The 27277-nt window shown below is 37.4% G+C and overlaps 1 protein-coding gene across 1 annotated transcript in view; it reads right to left on the bottom strand.

Annotated features, from left to right (window-relative positions):
- Positions 1 to 27277, bottom strand: part of LOC134647790 (zinc finger protein chinmo) — a 60369-nt gene that overhangs the window by 17242 nt on the left and 15850 nt on the right. Inside the window, exon 2 of the mRNA XM_063502111.1 lies at positions 14654 to 14794. Within this exon, the coding sequence (XP_063358181.1) occupies positions 14654 to 14774 (121 nt within the window). The 5' untranslated portion in view covers positions 14775 to 14794. The remainder of the gene's footprint in view (positions 1 to 14653; positions 14795 to 27277) is intronic.

The following is a 27277-nucleotide window of genomic DNA, read 5'->3' as shown; positions in this document are numbered from 1 at the left end:
AGAATCACGGCAACGGGAAAAAACATGCATAACCAGAGAAAAGTCAAAATAGATACACTTATATAAACACAATTATAAGTACATCTAAAGATATTTTTAGTAACAGTCCATACCTACAGTCAAATTCCTAATAATACGAGTATACAGGGTGCTTCCCGTAACAGGAGCAATAAATTAAACTGTAGGCTGTACTCCTCAAACTGACCAACATTTGTTCAGCAACTTTTGAAAATAACTCATGTTTTGATTTTTATTACACTTTAAAGTTTATTCTAAGACGCAATGTATTGCGAATTTTGGTTTGTTTAAAGCGTGACAAGCAACGTCAAACACACTGATGTCAGCGTACATTGAAGGCAATATTTATTTTGTATGAAAAAAAAGGAAGTCTAAAGGATTCATAATTTTTAAAAGTTGCTGAACAAATGTTGGTCAGTTTGAGGAGTATAGCCTACAGTTTAATTTATTGCTCCTGTTACAGGAAGCATCCTGTATATGTTACGTTTATAAAGGCGCTCTCACATTTTGTCGCTGTAGAATCGGCGCAGACTTAGCTTATTAGACAGACTCTATCAAGACTAAACTAAGGGCCTTTTTACAAATTCATTAATGGTTTGTGCGAGTTCATACGTTTGCTAATTGGGGTTAGTAGATCAAAGAACCCTTAAATATATACCTACATATATCATGAAACTAACTGCTATATGAGATACTTTCTCCTACTTGTAGGTACCAAAATGTTTCTGTATTAAATCTGTGTAAGGAAAGTTTTAATACAGAAACATTTTGGTACCTACAACAAACGTATTCGGTAGTTGGACCGTTTCATTATGTTTATGTTAATTTTGTGTAACGCGTATCGGTTACGGCGACTAATACTTACTTCAGTTAGGTACTGTTGCATCATGTCATACAATACATGTGTATTTATATTTTTCCTTGAGAGCCTACTTTACTGTAATCTGACCCTATTCACGCAAAAAATAATTTATGATTTAACCAGATAGGTGGACATTTGTTCGTTTATTATTTTAAATTATTTCAAAGTAAGTGCTTGGTCGTAGAAAAAGTAGTATTGTATGCAACGTTGTTTAATAAAATACTACATATTATTGTTGTTTAAAAGAGGTTAAAAAAGGCGAGTGGCGTGAGTAACAATTTGAGGCGAAGCCGAAAATTGTTAATAAAGAGGCCACTAGTATTTTTTGAATGAATGAAAAAAAAAACATGTGTATGGTTCACTTATTGGTCAGAGATGACATAACCTTTTCGACGCTGTGTCTAAAACAAAAGCTGTCACGCTGACGCCACGTCACCGAAGTGTCAAAGCTGAAATTGAACTTTATGCATATGCACGTAGGTCTATGTTGCTCTGTGGTCTGTGACCGATTAATCGGTCTTTGGCGTTGAACCTACGGTGCGGGTATATCGGTCATTGGCGTCCAAAAGGTTAAAATAAGGTTGGCAACACTGTATTTCATTCAATACTTTTTAAGTGGCGATTAAACGAAGTATCGTAAAATCGCCAAAAAGATACTGCGTGTATGCACAAAATCTTTTTTGGGGAATAGACTAAAGACTTGTCTTGACAACTATAAGATAGGGGTTTAAAGATGTGTGCACGACCCTTTAAATGGCAAATAAAAGTACGGGAGTATAAAAAATACTATAAAAATACCAGTACCATTTGAAATGAGTATAAACGCATCGTTGCAGCAGCAGTAGGAAATAAATAAAACGACATTGGGTGCGCGGGCGCTTGCAACACTGACATTGGCCCCGTTCCGAGACCTACTAACGCTATCTGTGCGTCACTGATGCGCCACGGATTTGGGCTTGTTGGTTGTAATGCGTTTTCGTTGTTGGTAGATGGTGACAAAATAATGTATAAACATAATAGGTACAGTCAGCAACAAAAGTAGTGAATCAGACTACGCGTCAAAAGTTCATTCTTTAACCTTTTAACCACCAGCAATTTTTCATCGAGCGTGCTCGTGTCGCCACCGACAGTAATTGTACCACGCAGAGTAAGGTTGGCATAGTTACGGGAGTTATAAATGTGCTGTAAAAACCCAATCAGATCTTTGTCTTATTTATAAGACTGTGGCGAAATGAGCTGGATATGTAATGTCTTATATATCAGACTCTGGCGGTTAAAGGGTTAATGGGTAACTTAAGAAAAAGAGGTATGACTCTAGTAGGCATATACTTTTGAACGCGAACTGTACGTGGTATTCTATTTAAAAAAGTATTCGAGGGTAGCATATAGGTACTTTTGACGCGTAGTCTGATTCGCTACTTCTGATGCTGACTGTACATGAATGAGCCAGAATGATAGTGACAACAAACGTACATGTACTACAGTTTAGGTACTGTAGTACATGTAGTAGTTGCAAATGTTGCAATTGTATGGGAATAGCATGTAACCAGACATATACTGGGAAAGAGCTAGGTTTCAGTGTGACTACTACTTCATGAAGATTTTAAATAATTCAAGTCATATTTTAATTTTAATCAATTAAAAAAAACACAATTTTAATGTAATATTGTAATGTACAGTGAAACCCGGTTAAGTGGGACCTGGATTAGTGAGAAACCTCTAGAGCTGGGACTCATGGTGCGGCCCCAACACTTTAGCACTGAATTACCTCTGTTAGTGAGATAAAACGAACCTCTATAACTGGGATTCATTGTTGTGATTTTATAGTCACATTTACCTCTATAATTGAGACAGAGAGTGTATTTTACCTCTTTTACTGAGACTATATTTTTAAGATTACATTTTCCTAATTGTTTTTTTAGAAATTTATAGGAATTGACTTCTGTATCTGCGATAACGTCAATCTATGACCTCTCTAACTTGGACTTTATTGATCAATTTCCGTATTCTTACTAACTCTTAGTCTATCCACAAATTCCGCATCAAGTGTCATTTAGTTACTTTATATAGTTTAAAACTATCGAAACGAAAGCTGAAATCTTGATAAGTAACACGAATAAACACATTTTCTAAGACGCAATGAAGTCCGTAATCCGTATCAAATTTATTGAAAAAATCTATCCTTTGGAGAATCATTCAAAGTAAATTCAAAGAAATATTTAAACAGACTTAAAAAATATTTAGGGACAAGGATTATTTTACCTTATTTATTTTTAAAGATAATTACAAAATACCTTATTAACCACCTCTATAACTGAAATATATCCTCTATTCTCACCTCTATTAATGGGACCCTCTGTAAATGAGACAGACATTTATTTGTACCTGGCTAACTGAGAGCCTGGATAAGTGAAATACCTCTTTAAGTGAGACAAATCTGCTCGTCCCTTGAAGTCTCACTTATCCAGGTTTCACTGTAATATGATCCTATGTTGGTCTAAATAAATGAATTTATTATCATTATATCAGTCACCTACTAATGCTATTTGTGCGTCACTGTTAGTGATTCTTGGGCCTTGTTACTTTTAAATGCGTTTTCGGTGTTTGGACATTTTAAGTGGTGACGAGATAATGTAGGTACGGGAAATAATGAGTCTGAACGACAGGGACAACCAACGAATGCATTTTAGTTACAACTTAAGTGGGGGAAAAATATACCACCGGCTCATTTTGACTATGCGAAAACTCGCATGCGAGTTTCATTGCATTGCGGTATTTGATCGGTCAGCTGAATTGGATGTAACTGCAATAGTCCGCAATGTTACTAAACAAACTAAATGGGCCCTTAGTCTCAAGTTCAAGAAGATTTTAAATAATTCAAGAGTTATTTTACTACATAACCCTAATTCTAAGACACACTAGCACTATAAGGGCCCGATTCCGATTTTGAACTAGATACCTATTAGACATCACCAAGATATGTCAGTGTCAAACAAGTGTCAAAAGTGACGTGTTCGACTGAAGAAACGTCACTATTAACACTTGTTTGACACTGACATATCCAATCCATATCGTTTCAATATCTAGTATTTGACGTAACTTAAAGTGCGAATATGGCTGAAAGTCTGTGAGCCATTGATGCGGCTCTAGGATTTTTAGTGCGTTTTCGATGTTGAAACATTTTAAGTGGTTACAATTAAAAGATGATGTAAAATAGTGACCCTAATGACGCCAAGGACCATAAAATAAACAACAAATACATTAAATACATCTCAAACACATAAAACACATTGTAAGGAAAACTGGTCCAAAACAAAAGCGTACGCCAAAGGTATACCGTTTTACTACCATCGTTCTTATCTCTTTTCACAAAAGTGGGCAAAGGCAGGATAGAACCGAGGGGAATAGACAAAGGAACGGAGAACCGAGTACCCAAAATAACGATGATAACACTCCCGGGCCCCTAGACTTGCATTCATAGACTAATTCCCGTAGACTCCACATTACGGATGAAGTAATCACAAAGACTTACGTTCACGCAGCATTCAAATTATTAAATACATCAGTGGAAGTAAAACTGAGAGTGTTTGTCGTCAGAGTCGTTATCAGAATTTTAAAGTTTATACTCTGCACATTAGCGCACTTATACCTGAAAATAACTATACCGCGGGTTAAACTAAAAATGGGTAAGTGGAATAGTAATAACTTAATAAGTTTATATTGGGCCAGCACTGAAAGATTGCATAACACTAACAATACATTTTGTTATTACTTACACAATAATTTTGGGGTTGCGTATTTTTTGTATATATGTATGCGTAGGTATACATATGTGTTACACCAGTCACAGGTCGGTTTGCAACAACGAAATCGGCTTTAGAATATTAATTAAATTTAATTTCCTTATCACTTAAGTCCAGTTATTTTTTTGAATAACGCAAAGCGTTCGGCTAATTTTTTTTGTCAGTGATGTATTATTCCCCCGTCTAGTGGGCAAGTGATCTGTGCTTGCATTGCCTAAATGGGTCACCGCGCCACCAACTAGGTCGGCACGGGGAGGATGCAGGCGAAATTCGTTAAACACAAACTTTGCTAACATGAGGCTTATTCAAATTGTAATAAACAGGTTATGCATTTGATCTGGATTTGATTTTCGGCTAGAATGTCACTTTGACATGTACAACACTTACAGATCATATCAAAAACAAATACAGTTCAAATTCATAACCTATTATTGCAATCAGAATAATCCTCCAAGGATAATTGTAAATTATTGCGTGGGCGACAAATGAACTTATATTAAACTGACTTGGGTTGGGTTTGTAATCAGTAGTTTGCGCTAACTGTTGTTCTTCAAGAAATTAATCGTGTGTTAGGAAAATAATATAAGGTAGGTATTTGATAACTGGACCTCAAATCGTGGTTTAAAACCATATTAGGGCCCCGTTTTTCAATCATCATCATCATATCAGACTTTCATCGCCCACTGTTGAGCATAGGCCTCTCTTCGAGTACGCCACTTATCCCGGTCCTGAGCCAATCTCGTCCAGAAGTTTTTCAATGCATATAGGAATCTATTTATAAATGATACACAATGAACACAGAGCACAAACACAACTCTTTGAATACGAGTTTACGTTACTTACGTTACCGAATTCGAGCCAATCGTGCAGTCTAGCGCCACAACGCGATTGGTTGATGGGTCGAATTTGTGAGTGACACCGCTGAACTAGCACCATTCTAAGTGCCCGTCTTTAGATACATGTATTATGTCAATGCTTATAGTAATAAGTTTCATTTGTCTGCCCACTTTTTAAGCATCAAACCGGGGTATGCTATTAGAAAGAGATTGTACTCTCTACAGCCCTTACTTTAAAACATTGTTGGAGGCACCAGTGATAAATCGCGCAGTTTACAAGAACCTTTATGCAGGGTGACGAATGGCCGGGTCCTTCACGCACATTCGTTTTCCCGAACAAAGCGAGCAGTGTAATGCAAAATAGCGCAACCGCACACTGCCGACTAACGTCTTTATATCACCGCTGTGGTGTCGTAGTTTACTTTACACTACTCACTGGCGGTTTATTTTTGTATACTTATACCGTCTCTTTTCAACGTAGTTAATAAATAATAAATATTATAGGGACATTCTTACACAAATTGACTAAGTCCCACGGTGAACTCAAGAAGGCTTGTGATGTGAGTACTCAGACAACGATATATATAATATACAAATACTTAAGTACATAGAAAACATCCATGACTTAGGAACAAATATATGTGCTCATCATACAAATAAATGCCCTTCCCGGGATTCGAACCCAGGAACATCTGCTTCATAGGCAGGGTCACTACCCACTAGGCTAGACCGGTGGTACTTTGCGAGTTGATTAGGTATATTGAACTACGTTTACTATAGATAAACCTCAATATCGCGTGTAATATTATAGTTTTTTCAACCAGTTTTTTAGTATGATCTACATCGCTGAGAATGACCAAAAAACAATGGTCCTAATCCACAATACGATAATGTAATCGCGTATGTTACTTCCGATGTAAAATTTGGCCTTATCGTAGATTATACCCACCACTAAACTAACGTATCATTTTATATCACTAGTAATAGAAAACTTAGTTCCCTTAGGAAATATAAAGAACATTACCACCTAGATGAGTAAAAAAGTCAAAATACATACATAAATAGGTACTACGAATATAATACGAATTATGTTAGCGGTAGATAATGGAGTCTCAAGAGACGAGTAAGTCGAAACGTAATAGTAAAACGACAATAAAAAGAACGAAAAAAACGAAACTATTATAAGGCCAATAAACTTTATGAACTCGAGTTATGATCCAAGAAACAGGTGCATTGAATACTTACGCCATAAGTCATAAAATGGATTTAACATAACAAAATATAAAGAGAATAATACAGTATAAATAAATATCAAGCGTCAGCAACAGCTGTTTGCTCGGTGTCGCTACGCGAAATCACAGCGTGAAACGCAAAATTAAAATGTGCAAAACATCGTTTAAGCAAATGGCAAAGTCTACATAACCAATAAACATAGGTACTCGAGTAGTACTAAAAACTAAAATAGTGTTAAACTTAAATCCGTTACGCACACACGTAACAACCATCAAAACTAAATTGCACATAGCACAGCCACCCGCTCCGAAATGAAAGGGAAAATTCGTAGCCGGCACCATAATCAGATCGAAAATCGGGTCCCTTACACACGCATAGGCATACATAGGTATAGCCGGCGCCCGGATGCAAGTGAAAACGACATCAGTGGGGTGGGGAGCACGACTAACCCCGTTTCCAGGCTCACCCACACAACCCCACTGCGTGTAGACGACAACGCATCCCTTGCCAGACGTCTGTGTGCGCCCGCCCCGTTTCAAGGTCGACCGGGCCACGCTAGAGAGGGAGAGATACACACCCCCACTGAAAGTGCAAGCGAAATGTGCGAGAGAAAATCAATCTTGCACGGAGGGGGAAAGTGGGGGTACTGAAAAACTAGGTGAAGCGTTTCGGACGCCCGGGCTACGTGCGTTGGTTGGCGATGGTGGTCTTGCGTCTGGCTCCGATAAAATTGCAATCACGGACAGCCGGGCTATTCTAAATAAAAAACCCGTACCTCATCACCCCCCTACTAGGTTTTTAAATATACACTTCCATTCAGAGAGAAGAGATGTTTTGACCCTAAAGGGGATAAAAATGTTCTAGTACGAAAAAAGTATGAAAATGTTGAGAGAAATTTTATTTCCTTCTAGAATTAAAACGAATAGCAAAACTAAAATCCGGAGGTCGCGGGTTCAAATCCTGGCTCGTACCAATGAGTTTTTCGGAACTTATGTACGAAATATTTGATATTTACCACTAGCTTTTCGGTGAAGGAAAACATCGTGAGGAAACCTGCATACATCTGCGAAGAAATCCAAAGGTGTATGTGAAGTCCCCAATCCGCATTGGGCTAGCGTGGGGACTATAGCCCAAGCCCTCTCGCGCGTGAGAGGAGGCCTGTGCCCAGCAGTGGGACGTATAAAGGCTGAATTATTATTATTATTATTAAAACTAAAAACCAAAAAAAAAAACAACGGGTTGCACTCCAGGAGTGCCGGCAGAAGTTAAAACTCAATGACTAGTGCATAATGTCTGCAGCATCTAGCGTTATTTCGTCGCATTACTTGAAACCCCTAAGCACATTACTGTTAGTACTTGAGTTATATTAGTACCAGTTAGAGGGAAACTCACTAGATGGCATTTAAATCAATAAAGAAAAACTCAGTGACATTGTAAAAGTTTTTCGATCAGGTCACGTGTCAGTCTTACGTCTTACGAATCTTACCTTTCGCGAGTTTAACATTTTTTCCCCACCTTAAAAAGTGCACAGCGCCGTTAAAGAAGTTTTCACTTCAAAAATATAATAAAAAAGTAGGAGTAGGTAGCTACAGTTTGTTAGGACGTTCGAGTCAGAATCTCCCTCAGCCCTAGATAACGACACCTACTCAAGTATTTTTTGTACTTAAACGTGGGTCTAGTCTGGGTCTTGATAGACAAATAAATTCTAGCCACGCTCATCTTTTATACAGGCTTGCAGTCTCCTCTTACATAATACATCGCCTATAATGCCTTATTGTATTGGTGTAGCAACATGTTATGTGGAACAGTAAGTCGATTCGTATTCATACAAGATGAACCTTTGTTAGGTATGTACCTACTATTATTTCTTCTGTACCTTTGTTAGGAATTAATATTGACGACGCATCACAATTTCCAAACGCGTAATTCTTTTCATATGTAAATTTAACTAATATACTCGTATTATCGCTCTCACATGTTTTATTACTAATAAAAGCTATTTGTCACTTAATGCAAAATTATTAAAGCGGAATAAGGTTTTCGTGAAGTGTTCGTTTAAAATAGAAACAACATTAATAAGAAACACGCACGCGACCCACGCCAACCTAATAAACATTGTAAATTGGAGTTAAAACTCGGTATTTTTTCGTGATTCTCATATTAGTTTATAGCCTAGCATTTCGTGAACTTGCTTTAGACACTCAACAAGTCAGAAGTCGCAGCAACTTTGTCGTTTTATGTTTACGAGGACATCACAGACGTCGTACAGCCGTACAGACATTTAACGACGGAAGTAATAACTTACTGAGAAGCTTACCCTTAAACAAAAGGGTGGAAATAAAACAACTTGTAAAATCTAAGCTTAAGCAATCAAGTAATTAAAAAGTTAAAACAATAACCTATAACGAGTGTGCACCCCGCTCGCGATTATCTGTTTCGTTAAGGTAACTCAACCCCAACGCACATCCCTAAATGCAATTAACGGCCACGACCCTGCAACCCCCGAAAGGGTTAAAAATTTGTGCCTCCAGTCACCATGCAACGCACATTACTCCTGGGAGTTATGGGGTGGCTTTGTTTTACGTATAATGCACTCAAGTATAGCTAGAGGGGGAAGCGTCGGTGTGGTATCAACTCCCCCTAACCCCCCTTTTCCCATCGTTTGGTCAACCGCACCAACACCTTGAGTTTTGACGTTAACCTAAAACCAACCATGTGATAAACGCCACTTTAATGTGCGGTGGAGTATGAAGAAATGCCTCTAATTCACGTCAGTCGCGAAGGCAATGTCAGTATAAAAATAAACTTGTCTATTATGGTTTTAGTGGTCCATTTACGACTCAGATTCCCGGAAAAACTGCTTTGCTATTATTAGTTTACAAAGTATTTTTGGAACGAACCAACAATTCGTGATGATGACGATACCTAAATACTAAAATATTGTAAACATCATAAATTCTAAACTCATAAATATATTTCATCGGAGAAGAAACTCTGAAATCTCCTTACGTTACGAGTTTACAAATAGAGCTGATTGATTGTGATCGATCACACTAAATGCACTAATAAAAGTCATTGCTCCAGATAATTTGTCCAATCGGAAACACATTATTGATCTAAGCACCGAAATTGAGCTATAAATAGGACGTAAACCCCCTTTTATTGAACGTAAAACCGAAATCGCCGCTCCTCATCAAGTATTCAAGATTTGGCGACGAACTATTCGATGCCTGTTGAAATCTTTAAGCCCCAAGCCCTTGGCGGCTGTTTAATCTATTAGTGTATTACCTTTTGTTATCATTTCAACTTGAGTTTATCTAATGATCGATGTGCACTTTTTTATTCGGAATCGATTGGCTTCTATGACAAAATAAAGGAAATACTGTGCGAAAATGTATTGCTTAAACAATATTTTAGTATTTACTATTTATACAACCATAGATTATTTGATCGTCTCGAACGAGCAAACTTCAAACCAAATATTTTATCAACGTATACCAGCAGCAGAAGCTGAATATTGGAACGTATTGTCGCAAGGTATCGCCCGACTCGCACGTAGTTGCCGAGAATAAACAATCCAATATTTGCCACCTAAACCTCCGCCCGCCCCACATTTGAATAAATGCACGCACGAAATTCACACCAGAAAGTGAAACCGTAAAAATGATGCAAAAAGACCGAGTCTTTCCAACTGGCCGTCGGTTTGACACAGTGTGGGTAATCAATTCTGTGGAGCGGAATTTTCGAGAGCCGCATTAGGCTGTGTTAAGCTTTATGTGACTCCGTGCAATCCGTGTCGGCAGCTGGAATACGGCCAAGTCGAAAGTGGGGGAGTTTGGGAGGTTTTCGGGTAGGCCGCGGAGGGTCGGTTGCCTCGCGACACATATAGCGGCTCGGTCGATAAGGGAAGCGAGCCGCGCCGATGCGTTCGCCGCCGTTATCGAAACGCATATAATGCGGTACTTGGGAATGTAAAACTGAACTATTTTGGCGCTAATTTTTAAGTCACGGGGCAGGCCAGTAAAAAAATTCATTCTCTCACAGAGAAACGAAGAAAATTTATAACAGAAGTACTTTATTAGACTATCGCCTAAGTCGAGTTTTAGTTTGACACTGTTAAATTTTGAAGGCAAGTCATTTAATATCATCGTAGCGTTCGTAAGCAACAATCTGTTATAATGCTCTAACATGCATGCAACTGCATGATAAACAAGTCATTATGAACAGTTTTCAAAGCATTATTATGCGGGAGCAATTTTGACACGAGTAGGAACCCAATAGATATGTGTTGGAGCAAAGAGCGACTGTATAGACCTTAGTAAAGGAGTATTATAACGAGAATTCGAACCGGCCATGCAGAATAACAAGATTCACCCCAACCTCAGAGGTAAGTGCCAGAAGAGATCCAGCGACTATCCGACTTGAGGTAGAGATGGAGGTTTCTGATATGTATAGCTTTGGTAAATGGGTGCACTCCGTTACAAGCTAAAAATCATGAATTGTGTCTTATTTTTTAGCTGCTTTAAAATTACAAGTTTAATAAAACCATTTTCCAATATCTTTTTATTCTAAATCCATAAGACACGATACCTACCTTACTAATTTTCTGAATAGCAGCAGCATCAGATGCATGCGTATCGACAATATTCTTTAAAAAGACTACCCATAAAGTATTGTCACAATTTGAAGATAAATTTCAATTCCCAAAAGCCATCTCCACATTAACAGCAAACATTTCTACAGCCCAGTCCTCGGCGGGTGGCTACCCCCACCCTCGCCCTCCCACTGCGTCTAGCGCACTTGTTCGGCTCGACCTCGAAAAGTTACGACTGGAAACCTTACAGGAAAAACTCCTATAAAATCCATTGAAACAGGCCTGCAAATTAACTGCAATTAAGTCTTCATTGTGAAGTAGGGTCAAACAGTCGTCGAAAAAATTCTCAACTTCGTTAGCTTTCCGATGTTTAACAATGTCATTGCGGGGGATTTCTTTACGTTCGTTATATGTGAGCTTCATTATTTCAATTTCTTCATTGAACTTGTTAAGGTTTGCAACGTTTTGTTTTAAAACTCTAATGGCATTGAATTCAAGTTCATATTTCTTGTTATTATCCTTGTAAGTAATTTCTTTGCATCCTGTGGGTTCTTGAATAACATTTCAATTTCTTTACACAAGTTGTCAAGAGCCAGCGTTTACTTTGAAATAAAACTTCAGTGAGTTCAAGTTCATGTTTCTTGTTATCAACACGAAGTGTATTAAAGGGGCTGCCATCAAAGTCGGCAATGTTTGCGGGAGATGACAACAACTATCTCGGCTATTTCTCGGCAACGCATTCATGGGAGACGTGACGTGCTTTAATTAACACCCGAATTTGAATAGAAATGCCTACCCGCATACTATATGCACAAGGCTTAAAAGCAGTGTAAGTTTACAGCGTTATTAAAGGAAGCCCCCAGGTGAAATTTAATACCTGAACGTTTTACAACCGCCGAATTTATGCCGATGAAATATTACGGCGAAGTTTTTGCGACACCAAAAGATTTGAAAATACGGTTTAGTAGGAAAATGTTACAAATTTTGCAACTTAACGGTAAACAATCTTTGAGTCACTTACACGTGTCTGTTTAAGGAAAACGCAATAACATGATAACCTGTGCATTCAACGATAATACGTATTATGTCATTTCAAGGCCATGTTTTTTGAGATAGTGGGTAAGTAGGTAAATAGTTTTAATGAAACTAAATGGGTCATACACATTTTATAGTACCTATTCTTATCTCGTTCACGGCTTTCCTGTAGTCGTTAACTTTGATGGTATTGTCCACAGAAGTGACCTTTTTCTAAAATATATTTGACCCAAACGACAAATTGAATGCAAAATTGATTAGGTACATCTACCGTGTATTTGAAATGTCAGCATATGAGTCGGCATTCTGTACGTTGTTACTTCTGTAACACCCAAATTTATATCGATTGCAATGAAATCAATGATGTTTAAATCAACACCATTATCACAGTCCAACCCTTTTTCCTCAATATCTGCAATAGGTACATATCTTAGCTTATCAAATGTAATACACACACCGTAAAAATGTTGCATGCCAACGTCAAGGCCAATTGGGAAAAAAAGTGCCAAATTTATCGCAAACGATGTCAACGACCTTTTTATCATTTTAGCAAGATTTTGTGGACATGCATGTACGCACAACGTTCGAATTGACATCGTGTTATGAATGTTGTGATAATACAGAGATAATATAATTTACAACTTTTACGACGGTACAACATGTAGGTACAGACACATCTAGAATGTCTAGATCAGGGATGTTGCGAATATCCGCATCCGCAACCGCGGAGCTTCCGCATTATTTTCAACATCCGCATCTGCATCCGCATCCGCATAAAATCGATGCGGAGCTTATGCGGATGCGGATGTCGAACAATTCGGTACAGGAACGTCTTAGCGGCGGCGTAAGTGCTAGGTAATTTCGTCATTACCTATAACGAAATCGTCTAGAGCCTAGATCCAGAAAAGTCGACAAAGTTACTGTTTATTCAATATAACGCACCTATATTCTTGCTCAAATACTAAACGTTTCGTTTTTTTTTAATAAAAAAATACTAAAAATGTAATATTTGACGTTTTCTAAGTACCTAATCTTGACATCCGCATCCGCATCCTCATCCGCGGATGTGAACCTTATCAAACTTTGTGAATCTTTCAAATATTTTCCATTGTTCTACTTTTTCTACTCAATTTGAACATTTTGAACATTTTGACTACAAAAATGGATGGGTTTAAAATTACCCCTGTTTCGACTATTGTATATTTTTATTTTTTTGTTTTATAATTGATTTGCTATACATTTTTTTTTTTGCATTTTCGCCGCCTTCAAAGAGGACCTCGACAAATGACGTTTAACCAAAACAGTTTTCTATTTTAAAAGTCTTAGTTAAAAATGTTTTGAAGCTATTTAAAACGATACTACAGTAGCCATCAGATATATCGGAGCTTCCAAAGTGTTCACAAATATCTGAACGAGAACTCTAACGCCTTCACAATAGACGTGTGCTATCCTGTATCATTATGATTTTTTTTATAAGCTACCTTCATTTACATTAGGGGCTGTCAGGCACTCGGCCGCATCCCCGAGTCTCTTAACCATGCCCGCGTTTTTCAGGCGGTTGAGTTCTCTCAAGTCATCGTGACTCGTCAGTCCTGCCTATAAGACGTGAAGGAAAATAAAAGAAATATAACGTTTAAGCCGTACTAGGTTCTTAAATATTAAATCATTTATCTTTCTTTCTTTCAGGGATATAGAAAAGATATATTTGAACGTTTTGACTACATATTTATTATTTTATTTTATTTTAAAGGAGTCATAAAGTAATGAAGGAGTAATTTTCAAGATTAGATGATTTTTCAGAAAAATACATATTATCTTACCTAACGCAAAAAGTTAGGAACCCGTTTTGAACATATACCTACTCTTAAGATACTTTGATCTCTCGTATGCGGCCGATAATACAGACGCGGATCGTCACGCCGCTGTAGTGCTTGAGAAAGACATCACTATGCAAACTAATAGGTAATGCTGGTTTAAGACTCATGTCCTTTGAGTCATCTGCTTTAAGACTCCACTCAGTTTTTCAAACTTTAATGATTAACAGGAAACCCGAGTTCTTTTCAAATCGTTAGAAACCCAAATCTTTTGTAGAAACTTGAATCCTATTCAGAAGTTTTTCAAGCGCAGTGTCGTAAAAGTTCTTCAAATATAGACTCAAAATACTCGAGTTTCTACCAACACCAAGTATATAGCTATTATTTGTCCCGCTCGGACACAAACGCGATGTGCTCATACGCATACTGTAAAGACCGCCTTAGACAAAGTGACTCACCTTCGCAGTACAGTGTGACGTCGGCGAGACTCTCCGAGTTCCAGAGGTTCGCGAACGACGTGGCCAAGTTTGAACCGAAGCTGTTCCATTTGAGGCAGTACTGCTGCTGCTGAGAGTCCATGCCCGGGCCGCCTCGGTTACCTTCCCTGTAACCAAAATAATATTTTCAAAGTGTGCCCAGTAATAAAAACCAGGTACAAATTAAATATATACTCGTAATTAAGGGCCACTTGCGTTAGCCACTAACTCGGGGTTAACCGGATAAACCTGGAGTTACCAGTATAATTTAACCCTGTGTTAACGGTTAACTCCGAGTTAATGGCTAACCCTAGACGGTGCCTTTAGTATGCATACTTACCAATGTTCTTTTTAGTTTTATCTGAGATTTTCTCCCATTTATGAAAATATATTGCCTTAGAACTGCATCATTCAAATAATAATCACACCTAATCGAAGATAATCGAGTTAGCTTTGGACCATCGATGGGAGATTTTGGACTTTAGTTGGGTGGTGTTACGAAAATTAGTATGTTTATTTATCTTTATTTATTTTTCGTCTTAAGTTAGGTTATTTACAATATGAATATAAAAGTAAAATATAAAAATACAAAACAATAAAAAATACATATAAACACATTATAAAAAACCTAACCTAGGGTGACGCCAGCAGCGGGGCAAGGCCCACGCTACCGGTGGTCAGGGCTGCAGAGAGAGGAACCGGCGGACTATCCGCGCCGTGTCCAAGATCACCGCCTTCTGCGTCTGACCCTTGATCCAACCACCTAGCGAGAGTCTCTCAAGATGTTGATCTAGACTCTTCGCTATTAGACCATTCACTGAAACGACTATCGGGACAATGATCGTCGAATCAACATGCCACATAGCGGTAGTATGTATTATTTATTATTAAAGACGTTAAGTCCGTCCCGCATCCTCCAACAACATTTATCGTATCGCCGCTTTAAAATAAAGTACATATAGACATATATTTAAATCTGAATGTATCATAATGATCTCATTTATGAAGTGACGACGAAAGTAAAGTGCAAGCCAGACGGCAGAGACGTGAGACGCGACGCCTTTTTAACGAGATTTCAAACAAAGTGTATAAGATTGTATAACTTACATGCGTCGCGACGCAAAACTTTTAGAAACGGGGCACGAACCGGCACAAACGTGCTCTGTATATACTCATACATCGAATTACGACTCTTCTAAATATCTGGTTCAAAGCGCGACGGAGTACCTTATTAAGGGTTTTTTTTTAATTATTTATTCCAATAAAAAATATGTACTTATGCCTTGGTATACAAAGGTTTCGCTAAACTGTAGACAGTTTGTTGACGAATAGTGCGTTCTCAATTATTATTATAAGTACTTTGTTTTTAGAATCATAAATCATAAACTACATTGTCTCGATTTTCATAACCCCCATTTGTAATTGAATTAAAGTGTTAAACAGTCTGTTAATGCGTATCCCCTGTTACTTCACGTAAGTTCCAAATTTGACAAGGGAAGTTTTACTAGAGAGTCTAGACAAAACCTCTAACAAGTGTCAGGAATGACACTTTGTTGGCTGTTGTAAAAGTGCTCTCCAAACTATAGCCCCAATTGAACATTGAAGGCCTCGGCCTTTTAGTTTTTCCACTTACTTTTAGTTAACACGGGGTTTATTAAATACTGTATTATTAATCCTTTATTAAAAAGTTACCAACGGTACCAACTTAAAACCTAACGACACTCAGATTAGAAAACCTTGTTTTGTAAAATGTAAATATTAAAGCCTCCGGAGGCTAATCTGGAATTACCAGGAGGATAATTTTGTCGGTTAGACTTTAATCTGCAAAGTGCTTCAATTATGCTATCTTTCACTGGACTGTCTAAAAGATAGGACGACATAATAGTTACCAGGCACAGAAAAACAGATTATCAAATGTATCTTTCAAATTTTATAATTTCATCAAGGGACAAAGGTATGTACCTATAAGTATAAACTGTAGTGCTACTTAAGTATTTTCAGCTGTTCTAGAAATTCACCAAAACTAAGTAACCGACAAAAATCAATCAATTCTACCTTTTCCCCTGGACGGTACCCAAAGCCCTTTACGCGAAGATAAAAAGCAGCAGTAAATCCATTATTAAAACAGCCTACCGACTTTGCATATGAAATCCTTTAAAAATAAAATCAATGTACCAGGTAGGCCTTCGGGCGCGGGGCGGAAGGTGGCTCTGCCCAAGGTCGCAGGGTGAACAACCGGTGGATGATCGATACCGGGCCAGGCTACCATGAATATGTAATGACGGTGACCGCTAGTTCCCACGGTTCAGCTCCGGTGCGTGGAGTTCAAATTGGTGCCGACGCGTTTTGGCTACGAGGGAATGGTGTAAAGGGAACTCAACTTGTGTCTGGACTGGCAAGGAGTATTAAAGGTACTGATGCAGTTTGATTCTAAAGCAACACGTGTACTCTAACGGTTCCGTACCGTAACTATTAAAGGGTCCCTACTGTTACTATGCATCCGCAGACGTTCGTCTGTTATTAAAATAATAAAAATTCATCAAGAGTCAGTGAAACTTAACACAAAAATCTAGACGTTATCGAAGACTTAAAATATCCTTTAAACATATAAAAGTAGGTATTAGACGGTAACGTCACTGTGTAAAAAGTAACAGTGGCCCGACGCCTTTGATGTTGCGTAAATGCCAACACCGTACAAGTACACAGAGGGTTGTCACAGACTTTTACACAACTGCCCAAGACTTACACTTGACTTACTATACCGAGTTACTAACAATGGCGATGTATGCAGCTCGGGTGCGCACGACCCACGCCTCGCCCCTCGCACCCCGCACAATTGCCCTGTCCAGACGGCTTCGTCGAATGACTGTATTGTTTTATAGACTGTGGTAACGTTTTAGCCATGTTTCATTTTCATTATCAATATATATGTATGACCGTCTCAGGTCCAAGGGTACAAGAACTCTAGACTCTTGTTTAATAGAATAATAGGCTAAACACGTGTAACAAAAGGTGTATTAGGTAATAAACGATGTTATTCCGAATATTAGACACGAGACGACCGCCATAATCTGTCACGAAACAATAGTTTGAGGGATCCCAAAGGTCACCAAATACCCTTTACATAGAAAGTATTTAGGCCTCAAGCTTTTAGGTGGAGTTTTACCAATAAGGTGGTACTAAACATATCGTATTACAGCTGTCCTTCAGGGGTGACACAGTAACACCCATGAGAGCGTATAGAATAAATGTAATAGAGTTAGACCACGAAAAATGTACAAAGATTTTGATAACATACGCCGTGCAAGTGTTATTTATACGTCATAATTTCATAGAAGTTTGACGTTTACCATTGGTTTGACGTTCAGGCAACAAGTCCCATGGTAAAGCATATTTTTCAACGGGTCTAATATTTATTTAGTAAAAGCCCCATGTCATTAATAATGAATGAGAATGGCCCGGACATGATTAGGTCGTCACCTCCTATGTCGGGAATTGTTACTACTTTGGTCATGACCACATTAGGAACCCGAAATGGACTCGCGCTAAATTCCATGGGAAAATCATTGAAATTCATATAATATTTAATTAGGGAACTTTTAACCCGAACAAAAAATGGAACTTCGTGTATTTAAAACCACTTTCCCCCTTATTCACAAAACTTTACAAGCCTCAATTAGTTGATTCATATTTTATCCTTTTTTTTAAATATATAAGTGACAATGACAGATTAATGGCAAATTAAGGCCTGTAGCGCGTTTATGAATAACGTCATTCGATTATAAATGTTTATTGAAATTGAAAGTCTTTATTTCCGGTCGGTCGGCCCATATTCTGTTAGTTTACATTGCGCTTAAAAACTATATTAGTTGATTACATAAATTGTAAAATAAATTGAATACGGTAAAATTCTTAAAAAGGCATTCACAATACTTGTTTTTCCATCATTATCTATCCCTCGAACTACGAGTATACCAGTTATTTAATACCAATCAATCTTACTGAATGTGTTACCTCACGGGGGAACTACGAGTAGTTTACTCTCGGCCCCCAAGCAATCATTAGTACTTATTACACCCCACCGCATCAAAGTTTTCTCCCTACCACCCCCAATTTGTACAGCTGTGCAAGGGTTTAAGTAGCAAATCTGGTAGGTATCTGAAATTAAATTGAAACTCTCTATTTTAAAACTTATTTAATTACTGTGGAGTGACTGAACGTCGTAAACAAATAACGACCAACAATCTTTGTTTACGAGGCCAATTCGAGCTTACAAATAGATGTCAATTGGACCCCTTTTTGTTATGACTGGCTAGATTTCGCTCTAAATTATATATGTGTGAAAAATATACCCTTATATTAAAACTGTACTTACTCATGAACCTTTACCTGAATTTTGTTGTTAAAATAATTTCAAATGTTATGACCTACTTGTCTTTTTTGATTTGTCATTATAATCGCCATGCATGTTCGCTTCTTGGATAGTATGTATTTAAGTTTAGTATTTAGTGCATAGCATAATATGTATGTATGTTTAAAACTTAAAAATGAGCGCGACCTCGCCAACAAACTGCAATCGCAGTTTGGCGAGGAATATAAATTGTTGTGTACTTTGTGATAAAAAAAAGCGAAATGCGTTGCAAGCAACATCTTATCAATAAAATAATTTATAAGGTCGAATGTCGCTGTAGGTATTTTTCTTTGACGCAAGGGAAACTGATTGAAAAATTTATTACTATGCAAAAAGGCAGTTTCGGTAGAAAATACAAGATTAAAAACTCCAATCCTATTTTGTAAAATGAAGTTGTGGCAGTAATGAGCAGCCGGTCGTTCGCGTTGCTTTTTCAATACGAGTTCTCTGCCCCCACATCGTTTTCTGAGGATTTTCCTTATCTCTCCCTATGGCGATTAACGTTTGAAATGTCCGACCCCGTTTCGTGAATTTTGGGAGTACTTGAGATTATCAAGGATAGGTACTCGCTGTGGGCGTTGGTTTAAAAATGTTGCTATGCAATATTGGACGCAATAAGGCCTATAGTACAATCATCTACTAGGCCTTATTGCTGGGATAATTTTCAGGACATTTTTGCCGGAATAAATTCAGGGGGTAAGTGTAAGAGAACCAATTTTGAAAGAAAATGATGTTGATGACTTGAAAAAAAAAATAGTATGAAGATAAATACCTAATACACTTTTAGTTACAAGTTACAACGCATAATTGCACATATAATCAGATAATAATTGGATTGGAAGAGCCCTTACGGGCTTATCAAAGAAACCATGATCTCAAAAGATGAAATAGGTACATCAACAAATACTTAAACTATCTACTCACTTCCCACGTTCGTTCCAATATTTCATTTCGGAAAACGTATGATATTTAAAGGTAATGCACCTGTTACCAAAAGCGTCACTGTAATAATTTACGTACAGGCTTCATAGGCCGAATGCAGTCGATACGGTATCGATTAGATACTCGGCTAACTGTACATTGGACGTGAATATTTGAACCTTACTACGTTATAATAAGAGCGAGACTGTATACATGTTTGGGCGCACATTTGCATGCGTGCACGTATAGGCGTCCGGTGTAAGCTGGTCTTTCATGGGAGACGGTAGGTATTGATAATGAGGTTTATATCAGGGAGGGGGAGACCTGGTTGCGCTGGTCGGTGAATTTCGGCTACGACCCGGTTCCGGCATGCAACACACGCGCAAGCGTGGTGTGCGGGGCGCGCGGGACGTTGCACCGAGTTGCGCAAAGTATCGTCGTTGCAACGCCTCGACGTTGCCTGAGGGCCTACAGCGAAAAACGAAAATCGAGCTTTAATTCTCTGCCTCTCTTTCGCTCTTGCATATTCGAAAGATAGAGGTGCAACCAAAGGAATTTATCTCTTTTATCTGCCGATACTTCAAATTGATGAAACATTTTATTTGTGTGCTTCAATTTTCCTCTCAAAGTTATGCTTGGGTATACTGTACAACTAGATGGAGATTGCATATGTATGGGTAATTAGTCTAAAAACCTTTTATTTCACACAATACATGAAAGATAAGCTCCCTCGCGAAAAATACTTTAAAATGTTTTCCTGTCACGTGTTGAATCATTCTAAACTAAACATTTATTATACCTGCCTAATCATAATTACATGACCATGACATCATATCATTCATATCTAATCAATTAAAAAATTCTCTACTGTACTGATTCTATTAGAAGTGTATTTGACAAAAGTTTCCAAACATTGAAATCGAAATTAAAATGAAATAAATTTAATATTAGGTACATAATATATTATTCTGTGAAATGATTCAAGAAATACTGGCAACATCGTGTTATATTTTGAATAGAGGAGGAAAGCGGCAGTTACATAAACATCAGGTCGGAACCACGAACAAAGGAAGAAGCATAAACTTTAAAAAATACGTAGGTACATATATATGATCCCTGACAACAATACACTCCTTTTTTGGGCAGTCGTGTGAAATGAAAAATGAATGATAATTGGAAGATATCCCAGTTAATGCTAAATTAATCTAAGAGAACTATCCTATGGAACTTTTCATTTCGGACGTACGGACGGATTGCGTGCAATTTCTTCCTAATTTCAGTTAAAGTAAAAGTTTTACTAAAAACAAGATAAGAAAAGCACCAAACATCTACGAGTAAAACGGGTAAGTTAGGAATGGTTTTTTGACATTCGATAAGGTTGCAACTAAGGCCAGAGAGCCGTATGATTAGAGACCCCATTTTGCTCATTTACGCATTTACGTATGTCTCATTGGAAAAAACCAGAGATAATAATTCTGTTTAAAGCTATGAAAAGCAGGAATACTGCAATATGAAAAGTATGGTACCAGTAAGTCATAAGCTACACAAATTACCTAAATTGGTTATAAATATGGGATTTCGCATGCTCACATGAATGACAAAACGCTTAGGTATGTAGGAAAGTCTGAAACTATTTTAATTAAAACTTAGCTCATGGAACCTCTTTTCCTAAAAGTATTTCATAAAGTTTCGACTGCCTAAACATGCAACTGTTCTACAAATTAAGCATTACGAATGAAATCTACGTTCTTTCTTCTACCAAAATGCGTAATAAGCAGGTACATACATCTAACGGTTTCTAAACAAAGGCTTGCACTACGCACAACCTCCACTAGCATCCTTATTCTGCGAAACAACGCACAATAATTTCTAAACTGCAAGAGAAATGGTCTAAATATGTTGGTATGAGCAGACTCGTTACAGTTTTATCCGAGTTTCGTAAGCGGAATCAACGTACTGCACACTTATCCCATGTTCCCCTCGCTCGTATATCTTACGACTACTCTTGAAGGATGTAAATTGTGTCTTATCACGGTGCGGTAAGGTGGATAGTTGTGTTATTTAACGTTTCATCTTTTATTATGGTAGCAATAGATTGTCTCTGTAACTAGAGTCGTGTACGAGTACGTAGTCGAATTTAACGATGCTCTAACAAGTGTTCATTGTTGTTTCGTACTCGTACTATGCTTTGTTCACATTTGTGGAATTACTACTTAAACGGCGTTTACGCGCCGTGGGAGCTTTGGGCTAATTGCATTACTTACATTTGTGAGATTACTGACTTTAAGCTTTATTAAAATTTCCGAGAAAGAATTTAATTTGTCCGTTTACGTTTTCCGTTTAGGATTTTTTTAGCAATAGGTTTTAGAATCAATACTTATAAAGGTGAATTTATCATCATCTTCACAGATGATGACGTATTTACAAATTTTTTTCAGAAAACATCGGTCTATGGCAAAACAGTGTTTATAATGCGTTTTTGTATTTTTGAAGTGAAAACTTCTTTAGCGGCGCTGGGCACTTTTTGAGGTGGGGAAAAAATGATAAACTCAAGACAGCGTAAGGCGATCACGTGACCGTAAGGTTTAGATGGCCACTCATTTAGATGGCATTTAAATCAATAAAGAAAAACCCAATGACATTACATGAAAAGGGTTCTAATTTTGTACGGGCTGAAATACGAGGATCTCACAGTTACATTCTAACTTTATATCACTCAAGTATAATTCAATAAAGCTACATATTGATGAAATCGCTAATAAAAGTGAACTCTAGTACTGGTGAATAAAACTCAAAATACCATGACCAAATATATTTAGATGCGAGGTCTGCAAGGTAACTTTACAATTTCTATTCGAATTTTAAACAATTCGCGCTACAAATTTAAGCTCACTGACCAGCAATTCCGGAACTTTTTCAATAGAAAGGAGGATGGGTCAATTATACATAGTGCTGCAGACATTTTGGACTAGTCATTGAGCTTTTACTTCTGTCGGCACTCCCGGAGTGCAACCCGTTGTTTTTTTTCGTGTATTGCGCATTAAAGAATGCTAAAGTTTCTATGATACTAAAAAAACTTATTTCCAAAAGATGAATCTCTACCGTACCAAAACAGTCAACAATTATCTGTCACGAAATCATATTCTCCAAACCGACCATGGACAAAAACCGTTCTAAAACAAAAGAAAGCGCATACTTCCATCCCTAACCACAATAGCTACCATATACCTATCAGAAAGTCATAAATCATTATGAAACTCGGGTATAGATACGACCTTTTGATAAAGCGCGGTAGAGTGGGTCACCGCGTCACTACGTCATCATGACGGAGAAATGCATTCTGCGGTTGTGAAAGAGAGGCGCGGCACTCCGGATGACCGCCGATGCGTAGACGCATCCGTTCTAAAACGAACCTTTACATCAAAGACCTACCATACTAGATGAAGCTCTATGATATCTGGTCAGGTAGTCGATGCGTCCTGCGTTACTTGAGCCCTTTTTCCTTATAAGATCCATGCGTGTGAAGTTTTTTAGTATCTGGACGCTTTAGTACTTGCGTTTGGTGCCGTTTGCTCTGAGATTATGTAAACTAGTGGGTTTCGACATAGACGCTCTTATACAAAACGGGTTTTCTAATTATTAATTTGAATTGGGCTTGCATCCGCATGTTCATTTTATTATGACTAGTGTTTAACTTGTAAGGTTAATTGGCCGTTTTATCAAGTACTTATAACTGTTAATTGAGACAGTTTAGATGATGTAGGAGGGTGTGTTATTGCATACAGTTGATATAATTTTACAACAAATATAAAAAAATAACTGATTTGCAAGACCGAAGTGATCCCATAAGTGTTCCGTGAACAAAGTTTTGCACGGAAAATAGAATAGAATATTTAATCATAATAATTTATTTAATCATAATAAATTCGTGAATTTCTCGAAGTAGGTTAAATTATTATAATCAAATGTGTAATGTTCATTTTTGTCATGAAAGTGCTTAGGTTCTTCATATCAATTAAAATATCAATCCGCTGTGGGAACTACAGCTGCGTAAACATACTGAGACTTAGCAATATACCAAAATTATATTATTCTATTCTCCGTGCCAAAATTAACAAAACGGGACACGTATGCCAATGTGTAACGTATGGTATTTATGGATATTTAAAAAGCAGGTAACTGCATATGTAACAATTGCAAACAAAACTTTCTATGACGCTTTTCCTGCAAGTACGTGCAGGGCCCGACAACGCCGTCAAAATAGAAAGTTGCACGCACATTGCATCGTGTCCATAGACTACCTCACACAGACTGCATTAAGTATGAAGCGCTTACGATGACTGGCAGTCACTCCTCGTGCGCTGTTTTATACCTCTCGCGTCGATTGATGGTCCCTATGACTATAGAAATATGTTTTTACGGTAATTTAACTACATAAATATGTATTACATTTCTAAATATTAATGTGTTTTATTAATGTGCTAAACTTCCAAAAAATTACTACAAACATTTTACGTGACAGCAAACTTTATGTAAAAATTGTAAAAGTCTCATACGGACAACGTAACTGATTTCAACCCTTACGTACGACCACCCCCATCATGGAAACAATCAGATTAAAATACGTACATTTTTAAAATACGTAGGACATGGATGATATCAATATCTGACGCGCGAGTATGTCCATGCAACAGCTTTTTTTACATTTTTGAAAATCTATAGCCGCTCCCCCCACCGATGAAAAGGTATATATTATATGATTCTGTTTTCTTTTTATCATCTAAGCTTCGCAACCCAATATTATAGGTCTCTATGACGCTCGAGTAAATCCCGATTTAGCATCGTGGGCTCCCCTACTATATATGAAGTCTCTTGCACTAAACTATCATGGGATCTTACATTTTATGTCTTGATCTCTCTTATTTGCTCTGTCTAATAGCAAGTAATCAGTGATCGCATTGTACCCGCTGCGTTCGCTGCGCGAGCGCATGGTATCGCGCAGAACTAATCAACCTAAGTGACACTTAATTCCCATAACATAAAGCCTTTTGAAATTAGAGGATCATACGCATTAGATATTCAAAGACGCCGCGGGAGAAATATAGAAGAATATAATATATGTAGGTATACGTAAGTCTAAGTGAATGATAAACCAACGATTGCGTAGTTTTATGGTGCGAAAATTAAGAAACTTTTGCCGTGCTAAGTATTTCCGTTCTATAACTAAATTTAATCAATTTCTGTTATGTATGATATTAAGGTTTTCCAATAATGCTACACTTGAATAGCGCAACAGTTTTCGGCGGGAAAAACTTTTTTTAACACATCTACAAGTATCAACCATAAAACCAAGCATTACGACACCGTTTAACGACTATGATCGAATATTTAATTAACGCAACAGATACGGTAATAAATAGTAGAGTCATAAAAGTGCACATTAATAACTAGTTCCACGCATCGCAGGTTGCAATTCATGGATGACAACTTTCGTTTTAAAATTGAAACGTTGCATAATAATTAATTAAAACATTTTGCGCTTATAGGGAATAAAATAATGATATATATAAAATGTACTCGTATACTCATTCTTTCTGAAACTTACGTCCTATTTTTTCTGAGACTTATAAAGAACTATAGCATGACTCATTGGGATTTTAATGACGTATATTATAGTTAATAGTACGTACTTCAACAACGATTACTTATCACTATGATATATATCATATTCAATAAGATTTCAAACGCGTTAAATATACCTTACAATTACGCCTCGAAGCCACTTCAAAATAAAAAAAAGCCCGAATGCAAAGCTACGAGTAAAAAACTAGCCAAAAACAAATTAATGGGTATGATTGGCTATACTAAATTTAAATACATAATAACAGATCATAGGCATCGCTCCTCTATCTACAACAAAACGACTATACTATACCTGAGTGATCGATACGATCGTATAATCACCAGCAGAAGTTGCTAAGCGGGATAAGTGTTCAAAACGATCTTGACACGACTTTAGTTTTAAGAGAATAAAGAGCGTGTCAAGGTAATTTTGAACTGCTCGCCCGCTTAGCAACTTCTGCTGCTGCCTGTACCTACCTAAACATTTCATGCGTGCCCCAATGAAGTCACAATGGATGTACTCTTACTGTTCCGGGTGGGGTGACCAGAGACCGGGTGTCTTTACAAAGACATAATCCTTGACCTAATTTCCAAAATGCAAACACCGGTTTTGGAGAACATCAATCCCACACAGGTCATATTACCTACTTATTGTTTGCACGGTAAGCGATGGGAGAGTTTGGCGAAATTACAAAATATTTATTTGGAAATCGCTCGACCAATGATCGTAATCACGATTTCACGATTTTTAGCACAATATTAGTCCCTACGATTATTTCATACAAAGACGCGTAAATTAGAGTTTTGTAAAAATATTTAAGTAGAAGGAAACAGTTTCAATTAGTTTTCGGCTCTAACTTCAAGTTCGTTTATTTAAGAGTACTTTTGAAATATAAATAGTTATTTGTACAACAAGAGATCAAAGTTTGATATTTCTTCGAGTGCTTATTTCGAGTCCCGTGCAAGCGAAAGATTCTATACTATACTAACTTTGATCTCGTGTAGTTCACAAAACTTTTCACCTCAGCAGTGAGAACATATTAGAGAACCCGAAAAATGTATTCCGTCTTCATCACTTACCGCTATTCACTCATGTTTTCTTAAGATATACCAACAATTAAGTTTTCACCTCAGTAGCTCGAACAAGGGTACTTTTGCTACTTAAAAACAGTAAGCAAAATCGCATTTCGCGCACTGAGTGAGCAAAATCGCATTTTGTTCATTTTGCTCACTGTTTTTAAGTAGCAAAGTACCCTTGTTCGAGCTGCTGAGGTGAAATACGAGGGTAATTTGAGAAGTAACTTGTTTCGCCTACGTATAGATGGCGTTGGCGTCAACTCTGTATGTATTGATTTAGTTTAGTAATTAAACATATTTAATATGTGGCGTCATGTCATTTTTGGCAGGAATTTGACATTTGACAGTAGTTCAAACAATACTGGTCTGAGTTACGCGGGAAAATGGAGAAAATTGGAATTCGTGGAGTTTTTCAGTTCTTTTTTTGGAAGGCAAAACTGTGAAACAAATCCATAAAAGGATTTTACCTACGTTGGGTAGTTCGTGTCCTTCCTAGGGAACGATTTGACTTTGCGTAAATGAGTTTAAGCGAGGCAGGACATGCATTAAAGATGCACCTCGCCCTGGAGTCCCGA

The sequence above is a fragment of the Cydia amplana genome, chromosome 5, assembly GCF_948474715.1.
Source record: "Cydia amplana chromosome 5, ilCydAmpl1.1, whole genome shotgun sequence".
Classification (NCBI taxonomy): domain Eukaryota; kingdom Metazoa; phylum Arthropoda; class Insecta; order Lepidoptera; family Tortricidae; genus Cydia; species Cydia amplana.
Note: the sequence above shows the minus strand (reverse complement) of the source record. Positions and strands in the feature narration are given on the sequence as shown.